We start from the raw sequence: 26,665 nt of genomic DNA, 5'->3' as shown, positions 1-26,665 counted from the left end.
GAAGGGGGAATACAAACTTCAGTGTAGGGAGGAACCCATGTCTGAGAAGGGGCCTAAAAGGAGATAAAGGTCACTAATGAGGAATGCAGAGCTGCCAGACTTCTTCACGGTGGCTCTAAGTCTGAATTGACACAGGAGGGTGGCCACGTTGCGCGCGTTCTCAGCACTCAGGTGGTTGTATCAGGAAGCCGCTCCAGTCCGCCGGCGGCTACCTTCTTGCCGGTGTAGCTCGATGATACTGTGCTCTGTGCAGGCGGCGGAGCCCGGGAGGGGCCGCCAAGGCAGTTTCTCTAGGCAGTCGTCTCGGTGGCCATTTTACCCGAGCGCTCCCGGCTGAATTGCGTCAGTTTCGCCCCGGTCTGAGATTGGGGCGGGCCCCTCATCTGCAAGCCTCATGAATAATTGAGTACTGGGCCGCGCCTGTTTGCCGACGGTGGGACGAATTCTGCACGGGCTTCCCACTCCTGGGTTCCACCGGCTCATGCATATTAATGAAGCGCCCTGGGGGCGTGGACCTGGGCGGAGCTAGGGGCGGGGCCCCGCCGGGGCTCGCAGTGGCTTCGTCCCGCGGTGACGGCGGCGGCGGCGGCGGTAGCAGCGGCGGCGGCGGCGGCGGGGACTGGCATCGGCGCCCCGAGCCGAGCGGAGCCGGACCCCGGGCGAGCGCGTGAGTGCGCGGGGGCGGGCGGGCGAAGGAGGGGGCGGGGTCCGGGATGGGGCGGGGGAGGGGCATGGAAGGAGTGGGTGCTTTCCAGCCGACACCTCGGGTTGAGGTGGTGGTGGTCGGGGGGTCACCAGGAAAGTTTGCAGGGGCCGAGGGCGCTGGGGACGCTGGAGGCTCGGGGGAAGGTGGCGCGTGTGCGCGGGGGCGGAGGGCGCATGGCTTGGAGCTCGTGCTGGCAGAGCCAGAAGAAAGGGGGGAGGGGGCGAGGGCTTGGGGCGGGGCCGGGGGCGGGCAGAGCCGCTGGAGGGACCCCTGCCTCCCCTTCCCCCGGGCCGCGCTAGCCCCCTCCCCCGGCTCCTTCGGCACGCCCCCAGCCACCCCAGTCCGCCCCCACCTGATCGACGTCTGCAGCCCACCGTCTGTTCGTCGGCTGCTTCACAGCCTGCTCACAGGTCCTCCGCTTCTGCCGCCACCGCAGCCCCCTCCTCCTCCTCCATCCTCTTCTCCTCCTCCTCTTCGGCTGCCGCCGTCCCTTCTGTGTCCAGAGCTCCCCACTGGGCCCCTCCAGACAGCCCATTGCCCGGGGCTGTTCCATCTTCCCGTTGGCCCTCCCTCTTTCCAGCAGTTTACGTGCTGTCCCTGCCGACCTCTCTAGCCTTGGATCCGGCTGGAGATCCTGGGGTCCATAGGGGCGACCCCGTCTGCGCCGAGTCCCCTCCGGGGCTGGAGCTGCCCAGCCCTTCTGGAGGCCTTATCTGCCAGGGGTCAGCTCGTTTCTACCCTGCTACCCTCTACCCCCTGGTCTCTTAAGGGTGGGGAGTGCTCAGAACCGCTGCGATTTTGCAGCTTCTGGCCACAGCCTTGGTGGCCTTGGTCACCTGGGGCCCTTGGCTGGGGTCTCTGAGTTGCTGTGGCCACCTCCGCACCTGGGGACTCTGAGCCCGCCTTCATTGCTGCAGCCCCTCATACCGCAGAGGGGCCCATCAGAACCCCAGGTGAAAGGATTTTTTTGGTTCTGAGCCAATTCATTTCCATCTCCAACCACCCACACTATGTTCCTAGTAATAATGTTCAAGGACAAGGAAACAATCTTGTGTTTTTATTTTTTCTATCATGTGCCCCTCCCCCCACCACACTTGGCCTGGCTCTGCACAGTTATTCACCCACCCACAGTGGGCAGTCTTCCGTGGTGGTTAACTGACCAATGGGTTGACAGTACTGGGTTTCTCTACTGTCTTCATACCCTCTCCCATCTTTGAAACACCTGGGGCAGGGTCAGCGTTAGGGGAGGGGAGTTGGATTTTGCAGAGGATGAGCACTGGGGGTCCCTTTTAAGGATTTGGTGCTGTCTTCCCAGACCAGCTGGAGTGGGTGACTTTAAGTGAGGCAATGCCCCTTGCAGGTTGGAGAAGTTTGGGTTGTCCTCAGGGCTCTGCATACCAGGTGAGGGAAACTTCCGCCTTGCATGAGAGGTGCAGGGCCCTATCCCCCAGGGTCTCCATGTTTTTGTGGGTGGGAGAGTGCTTCAGGAGTCAGGATGGGAACTGAGGAGGTGGTTGGAGTATCTGAAGAACAGGTGACAGGACTAGGGCCTGGGAGAGTGAAGGAATGGTCTGGGAATGCTGGTAGCCTGGGGTCAGGGAAGAGGAGGAGGTGGTTATCAGGGATGTTAGCTCATTGGTGACACTGAATGGAATCACAGTAATAATAGGCAACATTTGTTGAACACTTATTATGTGCTAGGCATTGTGCTAAGCCTATTTCATGTACTATTTCATGTAAGCCCCCTCAGGGTCTCAATAATCCCATTTTTCAGTTGGAGAAACTGAGGCTTGGAGAAGTCACAGGGCTAGAAAGTGGTAGACCCACCCAGCACTGAATCTTGGTATATCAGATCCTGAAGCTCATGTGACAGGCTTCTACCACCGGGCTGTGCCTCTTGGTTTAATTTCTTCTGTCCCCCTCAGAACTCCTTAAAGCCAGCCCTAGGCTGGTGAGTGAAGCCCACATAACCCCTTTTCATACATAGGCTGTGGCTGCTCCACCCTGACTGTCGTGGAAGGTGGAGCCCCAGGGAATTTTCCCCCAAGTCACTCCACCCCCCGGATGTTCTCAAGCCCTGTCCCGTTCTCCCAGCCCAGGCCTGGGCCGGCTCCTCCTTCCTCTTGGCTAGGCCCTAGAAATCCAGTGGGAGGCCATTGCTATGGCAACAGGACTAGGCCCTGGCTTTACCTCATCAAATTCCAAGCTGAAGCCAAGCGATTGAGAAATTAAAGAAAAAAATATATTCCAGATGTTTACTTTTTATTCCTTATTTTTCCGTGTTTGGATGAGACAGTTCTGAGGGAGGGGAGAGTGGGGCAGGGATGTGGAAGGAGAACAGGGAGAGGGGGGAGAAGGAACCACTCCCAGCTGCGGGAGGGAGGGAGAGAGGGAAGGAGGGTGAGCGGGAAGGGGGAGGCAGGCAGTGGGGCGGAGCCCAGGTTGGGGAGGAGCGGGTTTTTCCCGTCTCCCATGAGGTGATTCACAGACAGACTTCATACTTTGCAGCTCTCTAGCTCTGCTTTGAGTAGACACCTCCAGCGGGGCCGTCCTACCCAAGGGGCACTGTGGGGACTGTAAGTGGGGTGTCTTGGAGAGCTTGTCAGAGGAGGGAGCAGTGAGTGACTCCCTGAAGCGCTAGGACTTTGGGGTTAGGAGATAAGAGTTGGGGAGGATCTTTGAAGAGTTGAGGATATGGCTGTTGGGAACCTCCCTTGACCTCCTCCTACCCCCCCCACCCCCCCCCCACTCCAAGTTCTCTCTTCCTGTCCCACACTCTGCCTCTGTTAGAAATAGGAGACTTCTCTCTGCTAAACCTACTGGCAACGCCCAACTCTTTTTTTCCTTCTCTTCTCTCTCTTTTCCTAGGTCTGCAGCCACCCCAGCTCATACCTCTCTGCCTCCCCGCTCTCAAGGAGGGTCTGCCGCATGTGATGAAAGTGTCTACTCTCAGGGAAAGCTCAGCCATGGCTTCCCCACTGCCCCGGGAGATGGAGGAGGAGCTGGTGCCTACTGGCTCTGAGCCAGGTACCAGTGGGTGCAGGGTGGAGCCGGGTGGCTGGGAGGGGGGTGGGAAGGGCAGAGGCTGCCCCCTCTTTCTGTCTTGGGGGGTGGTTGAGTGATGATTCTGTTGAGATAGGGAAGGAGTACCAAGGCAGTGCAGGATGAGTTTGAAAGGTTCTCAGCTTCTCTTGAGACTCTTCAGAACTGTTTGGGATCATAAATCTCCAACAGGTGTAAGAGCAGATAGGGACCTTTGAGATGATATGGATCAAGCTGCATGCTTTGCAGAGGGGAAAACTGAGGCCCACAGGGAAAAATGGAGTGTACGAGTGGGAGTTTGAACCCAGACCTCCTGGCTCCTTGTGTAGACTCTTTTCTTCTATTTAGCCGAATGTGTAGGAGGTACGGGATTCTATCAGGAGGACTGTGGACGAGGGTACTTCCAAGGTCATTTAGCTTTATATAGAAGGTAGATTTCTGGTCCTGTTTTTTTTTTTTTTTTCTTCCCATAGCAGATTTACTTTTGTTTGACTTGGGTCAATAGTAAGTTTGCATTCCCAGTCACACTCCAGATGACAGTGGGGAGGTGGCCTGGGAGTGTGCTGTGGCTGGGGGAGGAGGCAGCCTGGAGGCAGGATAGAGAAGCTCAGCTGAGATTGAAAGTTCACTATGGATGATAGAGAAGAGTGTCACATAAGGTGAAAAAACTAGATTGGGAATATGGGGGGCTGATTGCTTGATAGGGACAGGCAGGCATTTGTTTATTGGCTCATTTGTTCATTCATTCTTTTGTTTAATTATAACTTATGCTAGGGGCAAAATACAGTATAGGAAGAAATAAGGTGCCAGGTGGGTCCTTAAATAGCTTCAGCTTAAAAGGGGAATTGGCTAAAACATTTTGGGAGTTTGAAGAAGGGAGAAGATACTTTGGGGATGTGTGTAGAAAATCAAGGAAGGCTTCATGGAAGAGGTGGCATATGACTTGTGCCTAGAAAGATGTGAATATTCTTAAATTGGAGGGTGGGAGGTGAGGTGGAACAGGAAACAAAGAAGTTCTGCTTCCTGGTTCTTCTGACAGCTCCCCCACCAACCCTTTCCTTTTGGTAGGTGACACTCGGGCCAAACCCCCTGTCAAGCCCAAACCCCGGGCCCTGCCTGCCAAGCCAGCCCTGCCTGCCAAACCCAGCCTGCTGGTGCCTGTTGGGCCTCGGCCTCCCCGGGGTCCCCTGGCTGAGTTGCCTTCTGCCAGGAAGATGAACATGCTGGCAGGACCCCAGCCCTATGGTGGCAGCAAGCGCCCCCTTCCCTTTGCACCAAGGCCTGCGGTTGAGGCCTCCACTGGAGGAGAAGCCACCCAAGAGACTGGGAAAGAGGAGGCTGGGAAAGAGGAGCCACCCCCTTTGACACCCCCAGCTCGATGTGCCGCCCCAGGGGGCGTACGGAAGGCCCCTGCCCCTTTCCGCCCAGCCTCAGAGCGCTTCGCGGCCACCACGGTGGAAGAGATCCTGGCCAAGATGGAGCAGCCTCGGAAGGAGGTCCCTGCCAGCCCTGACCGCCTGTGGGGTTCCCGCCTCACCTTTAACCACGATGGCAGCTCGCGATATGGCCCCAGGACCTATGGCACGACCACTGCTCCCAGGGATGAGGATGGCAGCACCCTCTCCAGGGGATGGTCCCAGGAGGGGCCAGTAAAGTCTCCAGCAGAGTGCCGGGAAGAGCACAGCAAGACCGCTGAGGAGAGGTGAAGGGTGGGAGGTTGTATATTTTGTGGCAGCCTGGAGGTCAGGTGGGGTGGGATTGGGTGGGGGCTGGGGACCAAGTGCATGGCCCCATATAGGGTTGTGACTTTTACCTGTAGGTTGGTTGTGTGCTGTGAGTATAGGCAGATCCCGATCTAGGTCACAAATCATTCCCCAGCAGATGGTGTTATCATTACTGTATGCTTTTAAAGTTGTAGTTTTCTTTACAGAGTTGATGCAGGTTTATGTTAGAGAGTTCAAATGTACAGTATAGAAGTTTAATAGACAATAGACTTTTTTTTTTTTTTTTTTGAGATGGTGTTTTGCTCTTGTCACCCAGGCTGGAGTGCAGTGGTGCGATCTCGGCTCACTGCAACCTCTGCCTCCCAGGTTCAAGTGATTCTCCTTCCTCAGCCTCCTGAGTAGCTGGGATTACAGGCGTGGGCCACCACGCCCAGCTAATTTTTTTGTATTTTTGGTAGAGTTGGGGTTTCACCCTGTTGGCCAGGCTGGTCTTGAACTCCTGACCTCAGGTGATCTGCCTGCTTCGGCCTCCCAAAGTGCTGAGATTACAGGCATGAGCCACCACGCCTGGCCAAGAAGTTTATTTTTGGTTTCCATACACTGAGAGCTGGGCACCAAACTTTGCCCCGTTGGCATCCTGTTTGTCCAAGGGAGTATTAGATCCATTGTAGAAATGAGGAAACTGAGGCTCAAAAATGACTCCCATAGTCTCGGCAAGTTAAGAGGCAGAGACAGATGTTTGTTTGATTCCAAATCCTCTGCTCTTAAGTGCCAGCTCTTACAGTGGGCAGAGCAGTGTGCCAGTCCTGGGGTGGGGCTGCGTGTGTCAGGATGAGTAGGGCACAGTCTCTGCCTGTGAGGTGGAATCTGATGGGAGAGGTAAGAGAGGAACACGTCTTTTTTTTTTTTGAGACAGAGTCTCGCTCTGTCATCCAGGCTGGAGTGCAGTGGCGCAATCTCGGCTCACTGCAAGCTCCACCTCCTGGGTTCACGCCATTCTCCTGTCTCAGCCTCCCGAGTAGCTGGGACTACAGGTGCCTGCCACCACACCTGGATAATTTTTTTGTATTTTTAGTAGAGATGGGGCTTCACTGTGTTAGTCAGGATGGTCTCGATCTCCTGACCTCGTAATCTGCCTGCCTCGGCCTCCCAAAGTGCTGGGATTACAGGCGTGAGCCACCACGCCCTGCGAGAGGAACACATCTTGATGCCAGGCCAGCTAGTGTCTGCACAGAGATTTTGGCTGGTTGGAGATATTTGCATATGATACGCTTCTCCAGAGTTGCCACTAGTGTAAAGCAAGGCTGGCCAGGAGGTGCTTCTTGGGGTGCTGGGCACGGGACATTGGAGGAAGAGGCTGAGGCATCTCAGGAGCCATCAGCTGCACAGAGGCTGTCCTTAGTGCTGGGAGAGCCAGCTTGAGGTATGGCTGGCTCCTTGGGCCTTTAACTGCTCTGCTGGGCTCAGAGGCTCCCTTTCTCTTCCTACTGCTATGAAGGCAAGAGCTGGTGTGGTCTGGGCTAAGTGGGAAGCTGAGGGTCCCTGCCCTGCCCTGCCCTGCCCTGCCCTGCCCTCTGGCCTTGCCCTTCTCTCACCTGAAAGTGTCTGGAGCCTTGGCCCCAGAGCTAGTCCTTTGCCTGTCCCAGACCAGGGTGCTGTGAGGTCACACTCTTGCCCAGGCTGGGTTCCACCCGCCATCTTCCTTCTCTCCCTCACTCCAAGTAGGGCTTAAGAACAACTTCAACCCTGGAAAATCACTCTTTCCTCTTCCCCTCCCCCACTGCAATTCTTCAAGAAGTATTGGCAGGGCAGCAGGACCAGCTGCACTCTTCCTGGCTAGAGGAGAACTTTAACTCCTTATGGGTTAAAGGAAAGAGGAGTTATCTTTTTAGGAGCTGTTGAGAGGTCTGGGCATCCAGGATGCTTTTCCTAAAGGAGCTGGGGAATTTAACCCTTCATGCTCAGGTAGGGAATAAGCACTGTTTTCTGGGGCACTTGCCGAATGGAAAATGGACAGATTCTGTGTCCCTAATAGTTGCAGGCAGGGCTCAAGAGTAAATGGCTAGGAGGGTTTAACCTTTGGGTGCTGTTGAAGTTGCATTGGGAGACTCTCCCACATTTTCCATTCTGTGACAGACTCTAACATTCCATGCTTCCATTTCCTGTCCTCGTCCCTCACAGGAGCCTTCCTTCCGACCTGGCCTTCAACGGGGACCTGGCTAAGGCAGTCAGCTCGGAGCTACCTGCTGATGTGAGTTATCCTGCGGTTATGAATCAGAATCACGTATTTTAGAGCTGGAAGGGTCATCTGAGATCATCTTTTCTACTCTCCTTGTAGTTCAGATGGGGAAACTGAGGCCCATGGGGAGAGTGACTCACTGGAGGGCTGGCCCTGGGATTTTTCAACTCCTGGGCCAGTGCTCTTGATCACCAAAGTGGCTAGGTGTGGTTAAGGCCATGAGGCCATTCATCATAAACAGTAATGATAGTATCCACAGCAACTGCCATTGATTAAGTCCCTACTATGTGCTGGGCCTGTCCTGGGAACGTTAACTAACTCAATCCTTGTGATAACTCTGGCTAGTAGACCCGGTTAGTCCCATGTGAGAGATGAGAGCACCTGTACTCACAAAGGGTAAGTAACTTAGGCTGAGGCAGGAGCTGCTGTGTCTGCCTCCCATGCTTTCCCTGGCTGGGCTGCCTTTTCTGGGTTTAGAAGAGGGGTGAGTCCTTTTGCTGAGATTTTCCCATCATACTCCCGTTCTTGAAGATGGTCAGCCTGCTTTCTTGAGTAAACAAGGTACAGGATGGCCCTTTTTGCTCATACAGCCGTTGCTAGCTGGAGATCTGACTTGATTCATTTGTCCATCCAGCAAGCAGTGACTGAGCGCCTGTTAGGAGCTGGATGTTGGAGATAGCTGTGAAGGTAGAGTAGAGAGTGCAGGGACGAGTGTGGTCAGGGAAGGTGTCACTGTGAAGGGCAGAGGCTGAGCTGTGTGCATGTCTGGGGAGCAGCATTCTTGATAGAGGGCACAGCAAGTACAAAGGCGTTGGTGCTTTCCTGGCAAGGAGGCCAGGATGTCTGCCTGGCAGTGAGAGAGGAGTTAGGTGGTAGTGAGGACCGACGGGTTGGGGGTTGGATTGTGTCAAGTCTCGAAGGCCTCTAGAAAGACTTTGGCTTGAGTGAGAGCAACAGGCCATTTGAAGGGTTTGCAGGAGAGGCATGGGATGCTGCTGTCTTAGTTGTGAAGAGTCACCTGGCCCACTGGTTTAAGAATCAGTTGCAGGGAGGTAAGATCAGCAGCATGGACCAGTCGGGGGGCTGTTGGAATAGTCCAAGTGAGAGATGATGACGGCTTGGACCCTGGAGGTAGCCTACGGTGGAGATGGGGAGAAGTGGTTAGTTCTGGATAGAATTTGAAGGCATGGTGGAAAGGACTTTCAGATAGATAGCACAGAATCAAGGGTGACCCCAAGGCTTTTGGCCTGAGCAACCGGAAGGATGAGTTTATGGTTGCTGAGACGGGGACTTCTAAGGGTGAAGCAGGATCGGGGGAGATGGGAGGAGTTTGCTTTGCGGATTTGTTGAATTTGAGATGGTTTTCAGACATCCATGTGGAAACGTCAAGCGGATGGTTGGGTAGTCGGGTCTGGCCTTCAAGGGAAGTGAGCAAATTTGAAAGGAACACTTGGGAATTGTCAGAGTAGGGATGCTTGTGAAGACTGGCTGAGATTACTGAGAGTGGGGATGGTGCAGGAGGGGAGGGCCCAGAGGCACAGCCAAGGAGACTGGGAGGATAGTGAGAGAGTCCACCAAGTGGAGACAGCCTCCAGGACTGGGGGAGGGCACCATCAGCTGTCAGATGCCACTGACAGGTCAAGTAAGGTGAGCACAGAGAATTGGATTCAGCTCCAGGGAGGTCATCCGTGACCTTGACGAGAGTAGTTAGGTGGCAAGGTAAAGGAGAAAGCCTGTTTGGAGTGGTTTCAAGAGAGAAGGGGACAAGAAGAACTGTGGATATTAATAGTGAACGTAGACAGGGCTTTCAAGAAAATGGATGGTAGCTAGTGAGTGAAGTGGGGTCAAGAGTGGTTTTTTGGTTTGCTTTTTTGGCTTTTCAAGACAGAAGAAATTAGAGCAGTTTGTGTGCTGATGGAAATGATCCAGTAGAGAGGGAAAAAAAATCAATGATGCAGGAGAGAGAGGAGGGATTGACCTCAGCCCCAAGCGAGGACAGTGCCTGATAGCAGAAGGGGAGGCAGAGAGCTTGGGCTCCCATGCAGGAAGTAGGTGGTGTGTGTGTGTGTGGCAGTGGGGGGGGGGTTGTCGGGGGTTCTCTGCTGGTGGCCTCTGTGTTCTCAGGGAACAGGAAGCAAGGCCATCAGCTGAGAGAGGATTGGGGGAGGTGTGGAGGTCTGACGGGAGAAGATGCTAAAACATTGCCTGGGAGAGTCATGGAGTAAATGGCAGGGGGAGTGCCGTGGGATTCTGGGCAGCTCCAGGGCCGGCTTGAGGTCAGCAGTGAATCTGGAGTGAGACCAGCTGTCACGATTGTGTGTTTTTATCCAGCCACATGCAGCTACTCAGGTGCTGGGCTAGGATTGGCCCAGCTGTATTGGAGAGCTGTATTTAAACAGGTTAAACAGTGTGATGAAGCAGATGAGGGAGTTGAGTGTTGAGTAAAAAGTGACGTTAATGGTGATAAGAAGAGAGGTGAGGGTATGAGGGGAGTGGGGGACAATGAGAAAGAATTAGGGTTAAGGGGCTGTGCTATGAGAGGGGCTGAAAAATGAGGGCTTTGGGGAAATAGAGTGAGCCGGTCAGATAGGCAGTGGGGGTGGGCAAGTGGGATACTTGGGATTGAGATGATGCAGAGGTTGCAGCCACTGGTAAGGATGAGGTCTAGGGTGTGACCTTGAGAGGATGGGTCGCACAGTCACTGGGGAAGAGGAGGTCAACGAACCAGAGGCTGGAAGGGTTGCATCTGGCTATGGAGATGACTGTAAGCTATCACAACGATGATGGAGAGGGTTGCAGTGATGCAGCGGTTATGGTTTTCAAGGAATGATGGGTGCGTAAGGGTCGATAACAGGAAAGAATTGTGGGTGCTGTAGTTTAAGGGCACGAGCTTTGAAAGTAGAACGTTGCAGAGGGGAGTGAGCATGGAGGGAACAGAAGGGACCTTGAGAAGCAAGCAGCACCCTTTATTTTGCCCAGGCCTAGTAGATGATGATGTGGGAGAAATAACGACATGGGAGAGGGCGGCCAGGGAAGCGTGACCTCTGCAGAGGGCAAAGGTCAGATGGAGCCAGACTCACTTCATTGTCTGGGGACAGGTGGAGTGCCAGGTGCTTGGTGCCTTGTTTGTCCCCCTCTTCTCTCCACGTCCTCCCCACTCTCTGCCGCCATCATCCCATGAGTCCTATGCCGAGGGGCCAGTGCACACATTTCCCTTCACCCTCACCTAACTGGGAGATGAGCATTCTTGCCACCAGCCCTAATGTACAGATGGGGAAGCTGAGGCTCAGAGAGACCAAGTGTCTGCCATATGTGAGGGAGGGCACATGCTGGTAAGAGGCAGTGCTGGGACGGCTCAAGCCAGGCGCTGTCACACCCCCCAGTGCCTTTTGCCTGGGTCCCATAGCCTTCCTGCTTCCTTGGCACCTTCTGTGCCACGAGGGGCACCCCCTGCACGCTGTAGCCACTCCCCCGAGCTGCTCTGTAGCTGCACTGCACCTCGAGTCCTGCTTGGACGTGAAACCCTCTCTCCCCTCCCACATCCTGAGGTGCTTCAAGAGCCAGATTCTCAATGTTCCTTTTCCCTTTATAAAGCAGGTGTTATGGACCCCGAACTGTGGCCTCTGAGGAGATCCTCAGATGAGCTTTGGGTTGAGTGGGTGAGGGGTTCCAACCACCTGAGATGAAAGGAATTATGCTTTGTGAATAAGGATAGGCGCATTCTGGGGAAGAAGGTCTAAAGGGGGCTCTGTGAGAAGTCCTGCCTTGAGTTGTCTGTGGGGCCCCTCCCAGCTATCCCAAGAGGACCCCCTCGGGTTCCAGTTTCCTCCTCCCAGCCTGGGAGAAGCTGACCTGGGGTCTGTGCGGGGTCGGAGGGGACCCTCCCCGCCCCGCTGAGAGGTGAGTGACGGCTCTTGACCTTTCTCTTGCAGATTTCCAAGCCCTGGATTCCCTCAAGTCCAGCCCCCTCCTCAGAGAATGGAGGCCCTGCCAGCCCAGGCCTCCCCGCAGAAGCCTCAGGCTCAGGCCCTGGCTCTCCCCATCTTCGCTCGCCTGATAAGAGTTCTCCCTGCCACTCGCAGCTTCTGGAAGCCCAGAGTCCTGAAGCTTCCCAGGCTTCTCCCTGCCCCCCTGTGACTCCATCAGCTCCAAGTGCAGCCCTGCCTGACGAGGGCTCCTGCCACACCCCCAGCCCGGGGCTCCCTGCCGAGGGGGCTCCAGAGGCCCCCAGACCCAGCAGCCCTCCCCCTGAGGTCTTGGAGCCCCACAGCCTGGATCAGCCCCCTGCCACCTCGCCCCGGCCCCTGATCGAGGTGGGTGAGTTGCTGGATCTCACTCGGACGTTTCCATCTGGCGGGGAGGAGGAGGCCAAGGGTGACGCACACCTCCGCCCCACCAGCCTGGTTCAGCGCCGATTCTCTGAAGGTGTGCTCCAGTCACCCAGTCAGGACCAGGAGAAGCTGGGGGGCTCGCTGGCTGCCCTGCCCCAAGGCCAGGGGAGCCAGTTGGCCCTGGATCGTCCCTTTGGGACAGAGTCCAACTGGAGCTTATCACAGTCCTTCGAATGGACCTTCCCCACGCGGCCCTCGGGTCTGGGCGTGTGGCGGCTGGACTCCCCGCCTCCCTCCCCCATCACTGAAGCCAGTGAGGCCGCCGAGGCTGCTGAGGCTGGTAACTTGGCCGTTTCCAGCAGGGAAGAAGGAGTGTCTCAGCAGGGGCAAGGGGCTGGGTCAGCTCCAAGTGGGTCAGGAAGTTCCTGGGTGCAGGGGGATGATCCAAGCATGTCCCTCACCCAGAAGGGCGATGGGGAGAGTCAACCTCAATTCCCAGCTATTCCCCTTGAGCCCCTGCCTACAACTGAGGGCACACCTGGATTACCTTTGCAGCAGGCAGAGGAGAGATACGAGTCGCGGGAGCCCTTGGCTGGACAGGAGTCCCCTCTCCCCCTGGCTACCAGGGAGGCAGCCTTGCCCATCCTGGAGCCAGTCCTGGGGCAGGAGCAGCCAGCACCCCCTGACCAGCCCTGTGTTCTCTTTGCTGATGCCCCTGAGCCTGGACAGGCACTGCCTGTTGAGGAGGAGGCTGTGACCCTAGCCCGGGCTGAGACCACCCAACCCAGGACAGAGGCTCAAGACTTGTGTAGGGCATCCCCCGAGCCTCCAGGCCCTGAAAGCAGCTCCCGCTGGCTGGACGACCTCCTGGCTTCACCACCACCCAGTGGTGGCGGTGCAAGGCGGGGAGCTGGATCTGAGCTGAAGGACACACAGTCCCCAAGTACCTGCTCTGAGGTGAGAATGGGCATAGGGAGAATGGGACTTCTGGGGACAGAGGCCAGGGCTTGGGTGGGCTTCATTCTTTGAACATGGATTTTACATGTCGAGAGCTTGGGCTGTGGTAGTGAGCAAGGCAGCTGTGGACCTGCAGATTGTAGCTCTGCAGAGCGACACAGAACGGTGTGTGTGTGGGGTTTCGTGTGAGGCTCTATCCCAGCTCCAGCAATTGCTAGCTGATCGGTCTTGGGAAGAATGTACCTTAACTGCTGGGCTTCAGAGTGCTTTCCTGATAGTAGCATTGGTCTCTTAGAGTTATATTGTGGGTAAATCGAGGTGGAAAGCTCTCGGCACAGTGCGTGGCAGGTGCTGAGTATTCAGTCTCTCATTATGGGAATATCGTTCAAGGCAAAATAGTGTAGCCATTTAGAGCGTGGGCTCCTGGGTTCATCTCCTGGCTCTGCTTTCCTTTGCCCAGGTGTGACCTTAAAAGAGTGACTTTTCTGCCCTCTGCCTCAGTTTCCACATTTGTAAAATGTGGATAACAAGATGAGCTCTACCTCCAAGGGTGTTGGCAAGGGTTCAATGAGCTGTAATGTCTAAAGTGCTAAGAATAGTGCCTGGCTCATCCTGAGTGCTTAAGAAGTGTTGGCTTTTACAAACGTTATTAACATTGAGCTCCAGACCTGCTTTGTAGACAGGCAGCTGGGCCTCAGAGGAGGTTAGCCTTGTGCAGTTACCCAGCAAGTTGGTGGCTGGGCCCGGGCCAGCGCCGTTTCCCAGCCCAGTGCCCTTTCTCCTACCAGGCTGCCTCTGAATTTAAGGGCTGGGGGCCAGGTGGCTTTCGAAATTTATTTCTCAAGCCGGGCCTGGGCTGCAAGGGGCGGGGCTGCAGGAAAGGAGGAGCCAGGGGGCCTCTGGGGGCTGCGGGGCGGGGAGAAGGAGGAGCAGGAAGGGGTTAAGCTGACTCCTGCAGTAGGTGTGTCTGTCCCGGGATGTGGGTGACTCAACTGGCTTCTGGGCGGGGCTGCCCAAGCTGCAGCTGCTCCGGAGGGAGCAGGGCCAGGGTGAGGGAGAGCCAGCGCCAGAGCCGTCGGACAGGTCCCAGCGCGGGTAGCAGCCCAGCCCTATCCCTGCGCCCGGCTGGCCGCACCCAGCAGCCCCAAGGCGGGTTGGGGGCGGGGGGCCATGGCCCAGCCTGGGGATGGGGAGGCCAGCATGTCTATCCTGGAGCGGCTGCTGGCCAATGCTGCGCTGAGGGATGAGGCTGGCCGGCTCCGAAGCCCTGAGCCCAGGGCTCTCCCGCCCACAAGGGTGAGTCAGGGAGCGTGAGGTGGGGGGTGGGGTGCAAGAAGCCCTGGCTGGGATTTTCCCCTGTGCCAGAGGCTGCCCCTCCTGTCTTTCCTGGGCCAGGGTGAGGGCTGAGAGGTCTTCCTGGGGAAGATTGAGCAGACGGCACTTTGGTTGGGGAAGAAGGGCCTGGGTACTTATAGGAGGATGGGGGTCAGATGGGGCATCGGGGCGGGCGGGCTGGAAAAGCTGTCATTGGTGTTGGAACCTTGCCTTGCAAGGGAAGTCGCAGAGAGGCTTTGAATCTTGACCTCTCCTAATCAAAAGGAAAGTGCACTGCCCGCCATTCCTGTGTGAAGACCACTCCTCTCCTGGCTGTTAGCCAAGTATTGCCCAAGAGTTGTAAACATGACCATGGGACCATCGATTGAGTGCCCACTGCATGCCAAGCACTATGCTGAGTGCTTGGTCTAAATGATCTCATTTAATCCTCTCACACCAGCCCCATGCAATAGGAATTATCCTCGTTTAAGGATGAGGACGCTGAGACCCAGAGTGGTTAAGTGATTTGCTCAAGGTCACACAGCTTTCTGTTGCCAAAGTGGGGCTTTCAGGCACTAGGCAGCGCTGACTCTGCTGGATTGACTCCCACCCTGGTGGAGTCTAATCGTTGTTTCTTTGTCTATTTTTTGTCTTATTCCCAGGGACTCCTTGGCTGGTCCCAGAAAGATCTGCAGAGTGAATTTGGGATCACAGGAGACCCACAGCCCAGCAGTTTCAGTCCTTCCAGCTGGTGTCAAGGTGTTTCTCAGGACTATGGCCTTGGGGGTGCAAGCCCTAGAGGAGACCCAGGTCTCGGAGAGAGGGGCTGGACCAGCAAGTATGGGCAAGGAGCAGGGGAAGGGAGCACCAGGGAGTGGGCCAGCAGGTGTGGCATCGGCCAGGAGGAGATGGAGGCCAGCAGCAGCCAAGACCAGAGTGAAGTGTCTGCCCCAGGGGTGCTCACAGCCCAGGACCGGGTAGTTGGAAAGCCAGCCCAGCTTGGCACTCAGCGGAGCCAGGAGGCAGATGTTCAGGACTGGGAGTTCAGAAAGAGGGATTCCCAGGGCACTTACTCCAGCCGGGATGCAGAACTCCAGGACCAGGAATTCGGGAAGAGAGATTCACTGGGTACCTACAGTAGTCGAGATGTAAGCCTTGGGGACTGGGAATTTGGGAAGAGAGATTCTCTGGGTGCTTATGCCAGCCAAGATGCCAACGAGCAGGGCCAAGATTTGGGGAAGAGGGACCACCATGGCAGGTACAGAAGCCAGGATGCCGATGAGCAGGACTGGGAGTTTCAGAAGACAGATGTGTCACTCGGCACCTATGGCAGCCGGGCTGCGGAGCCACAGGAACAGGAGTTTGGGAAGAGCGCTTGGATAAGGGACTACAGCAGTGGTGGCAGCTCCAGGACCCTTGACGCTCAGGACAGAAGCTTTGGAACGAGACCCCTGAGCTCTGGGTTCAGCCCCGAGGAAGCCCAGCAACAGGATGAGGAATTTGAGAAGAAGATTCCAAGTGTGGAAGACAGCCTTGGAGAGGGCAGCAGGGATGCTGGCCGGCCAGGAGAGAGAGGATCCGAGGGCTTGCTCAGTCCTAGCACTGCCCACGTGCCGGATGGGACACTCGGGCAGAGAGACCAGAGCAGCTGGCAAAACAGTGATGCTAGCCAGGAGGTGGGAGGGCATCAGGAGAGACAGCAGGCAGGGGCTCAGGGCCCTGGCAGTGCTGACCTGGAAGATGGGGAGATGGGAAAGCGAGGCTGGGTCGGTGAGTTTAGCCTCAGTGTTGGCCCCCGGCGAGAGGCAGCATTTAGCCCAGGGCAGCAGGACTGGAGCCGGGACTTCTGCATCGAGGCCAGTGAGAGGAGCTATCAGTTTGGCATCATTGGCAACGACAGAGTGAGTGGTGCTGGCTTTAGCCCTTCTAGCAAGATGGGAGGTGGTCACTTTGTGCCTCCTGGGAAGACCACAGCTGGCTCGGTGGACTGGACTGACCAGCTGGGACTCAGGAACTTGGAAGTGTCCAGCTGTGTGGGTTCCGGGGGCTCGAGCGAGGCCAGGGAGAATGCCGTGGGACAGATGGGCTGGTCAGGTGGCCTGAGCTTGACAGACATGAACCTGGCCAGCTGTTTGGAAAGTGGAGGGTCTGAAGATCCCGGGGGAATCGGAGTTGGGGAGAAGGACTGGACTTCTGATGTTAATGTGAAGAGCAAAGATTTGGCTGAGGTCGGGGAGGGAGGAGGCCACAGCCAGGCCAGAGAGAGTGGCGTGGGGCAGACTGACTGGTCAGGTGTGGAGGCCGGAGAGTTCCTTAAATCAAGGGAGCGTGGAGTTGGACAGGCAGACTGGACACCTGACCTCGGGCTGAGAAACATGGCCCCAGGGGCAGTCTGCAGTCCTGGAGAGCACAAAGAGCTTGGGGTGGGCCAGATGGACTGGGGTAACAATCTGGGCCTGAGGGATTTGGAGGTGACCTGTGACCCAGAATCTGGAGGTTCTCAGGGGCTACGGGGATGTGGAGTGGGGCAGATGGACTGGACCCAGGACTTGGCGCCCCGGAATGTGGAGCTCTTTGGGGCTCCGAGTGAAGCCAGGGAGCATGGGGTGGGCGGGGTGAGCCAGTGCCCAGAGCCCGGCCTGAGGCACAATGGCAGCTTGTCTCCTGGCCTGGAGGCCAGAGATCCCTTGGAGGCCAGGGAGCTGGGGGTTGGTGAGACAAGTGGGCCAGAGACCCAGGGTGAAGATGACTCCTCGTCTTCCTTGGAGCCACACCCTGCAGACCCTGGAATGGAGACAGGAGAAGCCCTCAGCTTCGGAGCCAGGTAATGAACGGAGCCCCATCCCAAGTGTGGGAGGGAACATGTGAGGGCTGTCCAAGAAATCGGAACCTTTCTGAGGAGGGAAGAAACAGTTTTTCCTGAGGACTTTTAGTGTTTGGATAATTGAGACATTTTGGACTAAGAATTTTTAGTTCTACTTAAAAAAAATGGAAATATGATACACATACAGGTGAGTTTCTTTTTTGAAGGATGACTAATGTGTTACTTTTGCAACCCATGTTTGAGCTTCCTTGGTGATTTGCAATTGTGACTGTGATGGGGGAAATGGTGCATGTCATAGCTTGGATGGTTTCTGATGGGTTCTGCTCTTGTACACAGTAGCCGTTTCCCAGGCCTCTCAGCCCTGAAGCCACAGGTGGTTTCATAGGTATAGGGCAGAGAATTCCGTGTCTTCTTGGCCGGGGCCACCACAGCCAGGAGTGGAGTGGACAGTGGCACCCAAGGGTTCTCAAAGAGGTTAGGGACTTGGTGCTTCTTGCCTGTCCTGTCATGAAGCCTGGAATAGCAAGTTCAAGAACCTGAAGGGTATGGGGACCTGGCCCCATGACCTTGGCCTCTATGTGCAAATTTGCTGAAAGAACTTTCTAAAGGCTTTGCAAGGCAAGCACAGTCTGTTTCATGGATGTTTTAAAACCAGCTGAGATGATTTTGCAGCTGAGAAAGGTGCTAAAAAGGCATTGCATCCGTTTTGTTAACATTTCCATCCATTGAGATTCGCTTTTATTCCCTTTAGTGAGCAGAAAATGTTACCTTTTCCAGCCCCACAGTGGGAGCTTCTCACTGGGTATGTGGGGAAGGCAAGGGAAGTGTGGGGCAGGGGCTTTTATAAGTGGAAGGGGTTGGTGGTGGGAGGAGAGGAGCAGGAAGGGGCTAGAGCGTATCATGGTGGTCTTGGGGAGTCAGGAGAGGCATTTGGGTTGGAGGAGGAGAAGGGAGAGAGGAAGATGGGCCCAGTGAGATGCCCAGGGGGATTTGAGGAAGGGGAGCTTCCTGACGACTCAGGCTGTTGAGGGGGTGGTGACGGAGCACAGGGAACCCACTGAGGCTGCATTGAGGACTGCAGGGATGAGGGGAGGGCGCAGGACTAGGAGTCGGGAGGCCCTTGTGGTCCTGGGCAGGTTGCTGGGCTCTGAGCCTCAGTTTCTCAGGGTTTGACTCAGGAAGTGCAGAGTTCCAGCTTTAATGTTCCTGATGCAGGGGAGAGTCCAGGCTTGGCGTGGTTGTTCCTGATTTCTCTTCCTGGGACTCATAGAACTTTGCACGCCCCATGCTTAACCACACGTCTTACCTCATTGATCTTCACAGCTGCTCTGTGAAGCAGGAAAGTGATTTTTATCCTCTCCGCTGGAGGGTCGAAAGGTGGTGTGACCCCTTAAGGGCAAAGAGTCAGGAGCACCTCTTTCTCACTTGTATATGTTGACTGCTTTCAGGTGTGGCCACTGTGGGGACCCCCCCCCCACACACACACACAGCTCTCTGCCTTTCCGTTCTGTGTGGGGTGGCTCTTAAGAAGTGGAAAGTGATCATCTTGTTCCCTTAGTTTAGGATGGAGGGAGGTGGGGCGGGGATTGTGATGGGACTAGGTTAGGGGAAGAGGAGGATAGAGGATGGTGTCAGAGAAGCAGAGAAGCACTCAGTCTCTGAGCTTTGGTCTCATTGTGTCTTTAAAACACCCAGGCTTTTGTGGTTGTGTTACCGTAATCTGGCCAGTGTTGACTTTAACCCGAGTTCAGGGGTTAGCCGTGATGCCATACAGGTGAGCCTCATTGTATGCAACAGAAAGCGTGGCTCCTAACAGAAAGCATGGCTCCTCAAAAGCCGAACGGAAACAGTTGCTTTAGAGAGGAGTTCGAGGGGCTTGTTTGAATTTTATGCTTTCGGGCAGCCTTTTCTAAAATTTGTCCTAAAGAATACCAGTCTGTGAATATGTTTGGAAAATGCTGGGTACTCTGTGGCCGTGCAGAAGACTTAGTCTGTATATTAGCATATATTAGTACCTTAAAGACAAGTAATGCAGTATTTTCCAAGCTAATTTGGCTAATGTCCAAGAACCTAGTGTTATGAGCAGGGAAATTCTGATGTAGGGAAATTCTACACTATGGGCACTTTCTCTTTTTTTTTTTTTTTTTTTTGAAACGGAGTCTTGGTCTATCGCCCAGGCTCCCAGCCTGAAGTGCAGTGGTGCGATCTTGGCTCACTGCAACCTCTGCCTTCTGGGTTCAAGCGATTCTCCTGCCTCAGCCTCCTGAGTAGCTGGGATTACAGGTGCACATCACCACGCCCGGCTAATTTTTGTATTTTTAGCAGAGATGGGGTTTCACCATGTTGGCCAGGCTGGTCTTGAACTCCAGACCTCAGGTGATCCACCCACCTCGGCCTCCCAAAGTGCTGGGATTACAGACATGAGCCACCATGCCTGGCCCACTATGGGCACTTTCTCTTTAAAGAAAATTTTGGAGGTTCCCTTTGTAACGAGAAGTCCTTGAGAATAGCTCAGAGGGGTCTGGCTCTGGGTCCATCTGCCAGGCTTGCGTTCTGATTCTGTCACCACCTCTGTGACCTTGGGCAAGTTTGTTCTCTTCTGCGGGCCTCCGATTCCTCGTCTGTAAGTTGGGAGTAACTTACTCCCAGTACTCATGGGGTTTTGTTAATTGGTCCTCACAAAAACTAGGGAAACTGAGACCCAGAGAGGCAGTGTGACTTGCACCGGTTCCCACGGCTGGTGGCTGTGGGTTCTTCTTGTCTCCCTGGGCCCAAGCCTTGCAGTCTTCTCTGGGCACCCTCCCTGTCTCTCTGGGGTCAAGGTCAGCTGCTGTTTCTCTAGACACATCTTTCCAGCTTCACCCCTCCCTCATTTCAGGTCTCAGAACACTGGGATATTCACGTTTTGTAGTTCCAGTGCCATGTTTGCCTCTGGAGCAGTGGTGGAGGGTGGGGTGGGATACAGTCTTGGTCCTCAGGATACTCTAAAGTTTAGACCAGGTGAAGGGTGTAGATGCGACAAGATGAGGCACATCCTCTCTGGCCAGGGACCCGTGTTGAGGATGATAATGACTATCCTAATAATTTGTTGTATTTGTCAAGTGCTAACTATGTGTTAGGCACGTATTCCTGCCAACAAACTAGAACAGTTTATGTACTTTTATTATCCCCGTTTTACAGATAAACTGAGGTTCAGAGTGGGACAAATAACTTGTGGTCAAAGCCACAGGCATAGGAGGAGACAGAGCCTAGCTGTGTCCTGGAGTGGCAGGACTCAGTCCTTGTGTTCCTAACTACCCCTCTTTCCTGCTCCCATGCCGGGAGGGGCTCAGCTTGTACATGATCTGGGTGCTTAGGGGTAGGAAAGCTGCTTCTAAGATGGGGTGAAGGGCGAGTGGGGTTTAGTCCGGCGGGGTGGACGTAGCCGCACTTTCCTGGGTTTTCCCCACTCGCCACTCTCTGCTCCTCAAGGCCACCTCCAGAGCTCACTGACCTCTGCCTGAGTGGCTTGGGCCACCTCTCGCTTTAGGAGTGGATTTTTTTTTTTTTTTTTTTTTTTTTTGAGACGGAGTTTTGCTCTTGTTGCCTGGGCTGGAGTGCAGTGGCGCGGTCTGGGCTCACTGCAACCTCCACCACCCGGGTTCAAGCGATTCTCCTGCCTCAGTCTCCCAAGAAGCTGGGATTACAGGTGCCTGCCACCATGCCTGGCTAATTTTTGTATTTTTAGTAGAAACAGAGTTTCACCATGTTGGCCAGGCTGGTCTGGAACTCCTGACCTCAGGTGATCCGCCTGTTTTGGCCTCCCAAAGTGCTGGGATTACAGGCGTGAGCCTGGGCATTTTACATCTCTTTAGCTCATGGGGCCTGCCCTTAGCTTTCTTTTGCCCCACCCCAGGGAGAGGCTTTGGGCCTGGCCTCTGTAGGCTGGGTGGGGTGCTGTTGCCGCCCCCTCCCTCCAAATTCTCCCTGATTTTAAGCTGGCTGTCAGGGTGAGCTGGCTTTGGCCCCCAGCCAGGGCTGCTCCCAATTCTGCTGCCTTGCTGTACTTCTGCTGCCGCCACTGCCTCCTCCCCCAATGTCTCTACCCAGACCACTTTAATTTCCATCTGTCAGCAGCTTGTGGAAGGACAGACTACCACTCATGCTCTCTCTCCCTGCCCCCTCTTCCTGCTTGGTATTGACTCACCTGCCCCACTCTCCTCCTGCTTTAATCCCAGTGGGAACCTGGGGCCTGGCTTCCAGGCACTGCTGTGCCAGACTTTCGCACACCTCTGTGCGTGGTATGAGTGTGTGTGGGGTGGGGGTGTGGGGGTGCGGGGATGTGCGTGTTTGTGTCAGGTGTGGCTCTGTGCTGTGCCTGTAGATGTGGTGGGTGCGAGGTCCATCTGGGGGAGTGACAAACAGCGCGCAAGCTCTCTGCCTGTGTGTGATGGTGATGAATGTGAATGTGTCTGTCATTTTGGGGAGTGGCTGCTGGACAGGGCGGGTAGTATGAGTTAGTGAGAGAGTGTGTGGTGTGCTTGTGCCGTGTTTGTATTTTGTTTTTAGATGGGGTCTTGCTGTGTTGCCCAGGCTGGTCTTGAACTCCTGGGCTCACGTGATCCCCCTGCCCTGGCCTCCCAAGTAGCTGGAATTACAGGCGTGAGCCCTGCACCCCGTGTCCAGCTGTATTGTGTTTTGAGGAAGCAGCAGACAGAAGATGCATATGCTGCATGCAGGTCCAAGGTGACCCAGCCCCTCATTTGCTTGGCAAACATTTGCTTAGTCCGGCACGTAGCCAGGCTCTGGGTCAGGTGCCGGGGGCATAAAGGCAGAAAGGGCCCCGTTTTTGCCCTTGAGGAGCTCACCGACAGGCTATGGGGACAAAGAACCACAGGAAAGAAGCAGGAACTGGCATGGATTGGAGCCCAGGGCTGGTAGGGCTGAGGCGGCCATGGTGGCTGGGAGGGGGCAGGGCAGCCTCGGAAGCAGAATTGAACCAAGGGGACAGTACCACCAGGGACGGTGTGGTGCGGGGAGCTTTCCAGAATAGGGAGCAGCTCGTTCAAAGCCAGCAGCATGTGAGGGCCGGGTGTCTTCTGATGGTCCCTGGTTGCTCTGTGAGCCTGGGGAATGAAGAGGCATAACGTGGGGGCTGAAGACAACATGAGTCCGGAGAGGCAGGTGGGCCAGTACCTGGCTCACCCCAAGGAGTGTGACTGCCCGAGCATGTGGCCCTGGGAGGGAACACATTGCTAGCATGCAACAGCAGCAGGAATAATGGCTGCTGCTTCTGCGGTGCGTGCTGACCAGGACTGCGCTAAGTGCTTTAGATTTTTCTTTCATCCTTGCAGCGACTCCGTGCAGTTAGAGGAGCCTGAGCTGTTTCCAGGGGAGGGGGCTCACCCAAGGTCTCAGGGATTTGAACCTGCCAGACTGGCTCAGCTCTTCACCTGTGTGCTGTGTTGCTCAAGGCCCTGACCGTGTCCTTCTTGAAGGAGTCTGGAAAAAGCATGGGAAGGAGGGCAAGGGAGAGTTTGGGGGCTGGGGGAAGGAGCTTGTGAAGTAGGCTTCAGGGCAGGGAGATGGGGCCTCACGATGATCTCGTTCTCTCTCTGTCCCCTTTACAGCCCTGGCAGGTGCCCGGCCCGCCCCCCACCCTCCGGCTCCCAGGGCCTGCTGGAGGAGATGCTGGCAGCCAGCAGCTCCAAGGCGGTGGCTCGGAGGGAGTCAGCGGCCTCGGGCCTTGGGGGCCTGTTGGAGGAGGAAGGAGCCGGGGCAGGTGCTGCCCAGGAGGAGGTGCTGGAGCCTGGCAGGGACTCTCCACCCTCCTGGAGGCCCCAGCCTGATGGTGAGGCCAGCCAGACAGAAGACGTGGATGGCACCTGGGGCTCTTCAGCAGCCAGGTGGAGCGATCAGGGGCCAGCACAGACTTCTCGGCGACCCTCCCAAGGCCCTCCTGCCAGATCCCCCAGTCAGGACTTCTCCTTCATTGAGGTCAGTGGAGGGTGAGCCCAAGACAGTGGGTGGGTGAGGGCGATGCAGCCAGAGCCCCATTCCTGGAGCTTCCCTGAGCAGTCCCAGTCCAGGAGGCAGAAAGCGGGTTGTAGGTGCGTCATGTGAACATGAAGCTCCGGCTGCAGGAGGGGTCCAGCTCCTGGTCAGCTACTGTTGAGGGGCTCCCGTGGGATGAGGCAGCAATGGCAGTGGTGTCACCATTGTCCCAAGCAGGACACCGAGATCCTCGACAGTGCCATGTATCGGAGCCGTGCCAACTTGGGGCGCAAGCGTGGGCACCGGGCCCCGGCCATTCGGCCTGGGGGTACCTTGGGCCTGTCGGAGGCAGCAGACTCGGATGCACGCCTGTTCCAGGACTCTACAGGTAGGGCTGATGTATTATTTGGTGATGTCTCTTGATCTCTGGGGCATTAGGCCAAGCTTTTGCAGGGGTTACGGGTTCGGGGAGTCTGGGTGTGCTGCCTTTTCTGAGCCCCTTTCCCGGGCCTTTGCAGAGCCACGGGCATCTCGGGTGCCATCTTCAGATGAAGAGGTAGTGGAGGAACCTCAGAGCCGCCGGACACGGATGTCGTTGGGCACCAAGGGGCTGAAAGTCAACCTCTTTCCTGGCCTGAGCCCCTCAGCCCTGAAGGTACCATCTGATCATTAAGCAAACATGTCCAGCCATCTGGCCAGGTGGCCACCTTGCATGCTGTCTTTCTTCTCTTCATCCATCAATTCATTCACCTGTCCCCCTCTCCCATTCCTCCTCTCACTCTCCTCTCCATCGAGGGCTCCAGAAGATCCCTTTGTGCCCCGCCGGGCCCTGTGCTGTGTGCCAAATGGGATGGAAAGAAGAACAAGATGTGTTCTTGTCCTGGAACCTCAGGGGCAGTGGGAGACATGATGCCCATAATTAGCCTGGATGAGAGAAGAAGTTTAGGTGTCCCTGAGGAGAGGCACAGATAAGGGCTGGGCCTGTTCAGAGAGAGAGGAGTTATTTCCTAACAGCAGAGTGGAGGGAGATGGGAAGGGAGGGTGGATTGGAGAAGGCCTCTTGTAAGTATTTGATCTTAGCCGGCGGCAGGCACAGGAGTTGGCTCCTGGAGCTGGGATGGTGGGGTGGCATTGCAGGCAGAGGGAACAGGGGTGGGAAGTCACCACTGGCTTTGTCCCACCCAGTTTGTCTGAATTCAATCCTGCCATATGTTTTTGAGGACAGAGAGGTGTGCAAGGCATAGCTCGGTTCTGCGGGAAGTGCATCTCTAAGTGACTTCCCATCCTTTGGGGTGAAAGGACTGCAGAGGGGTCTCTGCTTGATTCTGGGGACTGCACACTCTTGAGATAAAGTCTTACCCCTTGAGAGTCCTACTGCCTGTCCCTCTACTATCTATCTGCTTCTGGACTTGCTTCTCAGGCCAAGCTGCGCCCCCGGAATCGCTCAGCTGAGGAGGGAGAGCTGGCTGAGAGCAAGTCGAGCCAGAAGGAGTCCGCGGTCCAGCGTTCGAAATCCTGCAAGGTCCCAGGACTGGGAAAGCCCCTCACGTTACCTCCCAAGCCAGAGAAATCCTCAGGGTAGGTGACCTAAGCTCTCGGCATCCGCTGACCTCACTGTATTACCCTGATGAAAAGGGAAACTCTCACTTCACAGAAGAGGCAAACTGAGGCTCAAAGAGGAACCTCAGTAGGACATGCCCCAGATGAACGGTATGAAGATGGTGGCAGAATTCGGGTCCCTGCAGCCAGGCCCCAGGCTGCCTCTTCTGGTTAGAGGGCGGTTTCTGTCCCTATCACGTCTCCTTGTTGTGTTCAGTTTCCTCAAAGTTTGCATTCTGGACCTTTGCCGTCTGCCTCATAGGTCAGAAGGATCGTCGCCCAACTGGCTTCAAGCCCTGAAACTGAAGAAGAAGAAGGTCTGAGAAGTCACTGAGGTGAGGACAGGTTCCTGGGCTTGGATCCAGTCTGAGGAGGGCCTGCCCTGGAGGCTTCGGAGGCCTCATGCCCCTTCTGTCCCTTAGCTCCCACCCCTTTCTGTGCAAGTTTAGAAACAGCAGGTGAAGCCAAGCTCCAGAGACTCGGTAGGCCCTTGGCTCCTCTAGATTTTGTCCACAGGGAGGTCAGGTTGTTGTCTGGCCTGGTGTGGAAGAGGAGAAGGGCTACCATCCTGGCCTGCTTCCCTGTGCTCAGGGACAGTCCCCCCATGCTCCCTGGCTGGACGGAGAGTGGTCAGCCAGCCCTTCTGGTCTGGGACCCTGTGGGCACTTACCAGGCTCCATGACCAGGCTTAGCTGGGGGCACCAAGATGGGTGTAGGGGAGAGGAAGCTGAAGCCTCCACAGTGTCCTTCCCTGATGTCTTTTCCTCCCTTCCCATTGCAGGTTCTTCCCACCTGGCAGTCTCAGGCAGTGCCGATTCCTGTGGGGTCCCTGGGTGAGGAGACGGCTGGAGCCCCACCATGCCCCAGGCTGCAGCCTCTGTCCCCCTCCACCTCTGAGGAGCGTCTGGGGAGGCACATTTATGCACTTTGTATCACCTTCCGAACTACCCCCACACCTTCCCTTCCCTGGATTTCATCACTAGTGGTTGAAGGTTTTGTCCCTTCCTCTCCTTCCCTCTCCCTCTCTGCTTCCTCCTCCAGCCTCCCTTGGGTTTTCTTTTGATACCAATTTATAGCATTTTTTATAAAAGCCTTTGATTTTTATAATGGGTGGGACTGTATCCCTGCCTCACCCCAGGTCTCCCTCTGCCCCGCCAGGTACCCCACAGAGACCAATGACATTTTGCCACTTGAAACAATAAATAAAGTTTTTTGGGAATTGGTGCTGTCCAGGTGGTGGTACGTGGTCATGGCTGCCCATTTCCTCTTTCAAGGCTGTGGTTGGAAAATGCTGATTCCTACTCTGCCCCACCAGGGGCTCACTCTGACACTGGATGTGTCACTTCCCTTTCACTGACATCACTGAGAAGAGTATATTGTTTACAATAGGCTGATCAAGAATTCAGACACCCCCTAAATCTTAGTAGTTTAACACAAAAAGGTTTATATTTCATCCATGACACAGTCCAGGGTGGGCTGGTGATAGGGGCACTCTGCACCTTGATGTCATTCAGAGCCCAGGCTCTTTCCCTGTTGTGGCTCGGCCATCCTCAGGGCTTGGAGTCTTCTGCCACATCTAATGGAGAAAGGGGGAATCTTTTGTGGGAGATACTCTGAGTCCATTCAGGCTGCTGTAACAAAATACTGTAGACTTGGATGGCTTATAAACAACAGACACCTATTTCTCACAGTTCTGGAGGCCAGGAAGCTGAAGAACAAAGCACTGACAGATTCAGTGTCTGGTGAGGACCTGTTTTGTGGTTTATAGAGAGTGCCTTCTTGCTGCATCCTCGCATACATGGTAGAAGGGACAGGGGAGCTCTCTGGGGCCTCTCTTATAAGGGCACTAATCCTATTTGTGAGACCTGCAACCTCATGAACTAAACATTTCCCTTTTTTTTTTTTTTTTTTTTTTTTTGAGATGGAGTCTTGCTCTGTCACCAAGGCTGGAGTGTG

At 55.5% G+C, this 26,665-nt stretch overlaps 1 protein-coding gene across 2 annotated transcripts; it reads left to right on the top strand.

The window, feature by feature from the left end:
• The first annotated feature begins 522 nt into the window (after nucleotides 1-522).
• TNKS1BP1 (tankyrase 1 binding protein 1) lies at nucleotides 523-25,928 on the top strand. Of its 2 annotated transcripts, none has more exons than XM_004051151.5 (12): nucleotides 523-667; nucleotides 3,575-3,733; nucleotides 4,817-5,450; nucleotides 7,654-7,723; nucleotides 11,644-12,999; nucleotides 14,976-17,137; nucleotides 22,747-23,113; nucleotides 23,348-23,498; nucleotides 23,629-23,765; nucleotides 24,531-24,688; nucleotides 24,972-25,044; nucleotides 25,491-25,928. In XM_004051151.5, the coding sequence occupies exons 2-11, from the start codon at nucleotides 3,640-3,642 to the stop codon at nucleotides 25,030-25,032; spliced, it is 5,190 nt and encodes a 1,729-aa protein (XP_004051199.5). In that variant the 5' UTR covers nucleotides 523-667; nucleotides 3,575-3,639; the 3' UTR covers nucleotides 25,033-25,044; nucleotides 25,491-25,928. The 2 variants fall into 2 exon arrangements, with proteins under 2 accessions (XP_004051199.5, XP_018892386.4); XM_019036841.4 differs by lacking the exon at nucleotides 523-667 and adding an exon at nucleotides 3,110-3,282.
• Nucleotides 25,929-26,665: the final 737 nt, after the last annotated feature.

The sequence above is a fragment of the Gorilla gorilla genome, chromosome 9 (genome assembly GCF_029281585.2).
Source record: "Gorilla gorilla gorilla isolate KB3781 chromosome 9, NHGRI_mGorGor1-v2.1_pri, whole genome shotgun sequence".
NCBI classification, from domain to species: Eukaryota; Metazoa; Chordata; class Mammalia; order Primates; family Hominidae; genus Gorilla; species Gorilla gorilla.
The sequence above is the reverse complement of the archived record's forward strand: the minus strand, read 5'-3'. Positions and strand labels throughout refer to the sequence as shown.

Coding starts and splice junctions, on each gene's coding strand:
- TNKS1BP1 (XM_004051151.5), top strand. CDS start 3,640: ATGAAAGTGTCTACTCTCAGGGAAAGCTCAGCCATGGCTTCCCCACTG. Junction 5,451..7,653: donor AGCAAGACCGCTGAGGAGAG/GTGAAGGGTGGG, acceptor CGTCCCTCACAG/GAGCCTTCCTTCCGACCTGG. Junction 13,000..14,975: donor CCCCAAGTACCTGCTCTGAG/GTGAGAATGGGC, acceptor TCTTATTCCCAG/GGACTCCTTGGCTGGTCCCA.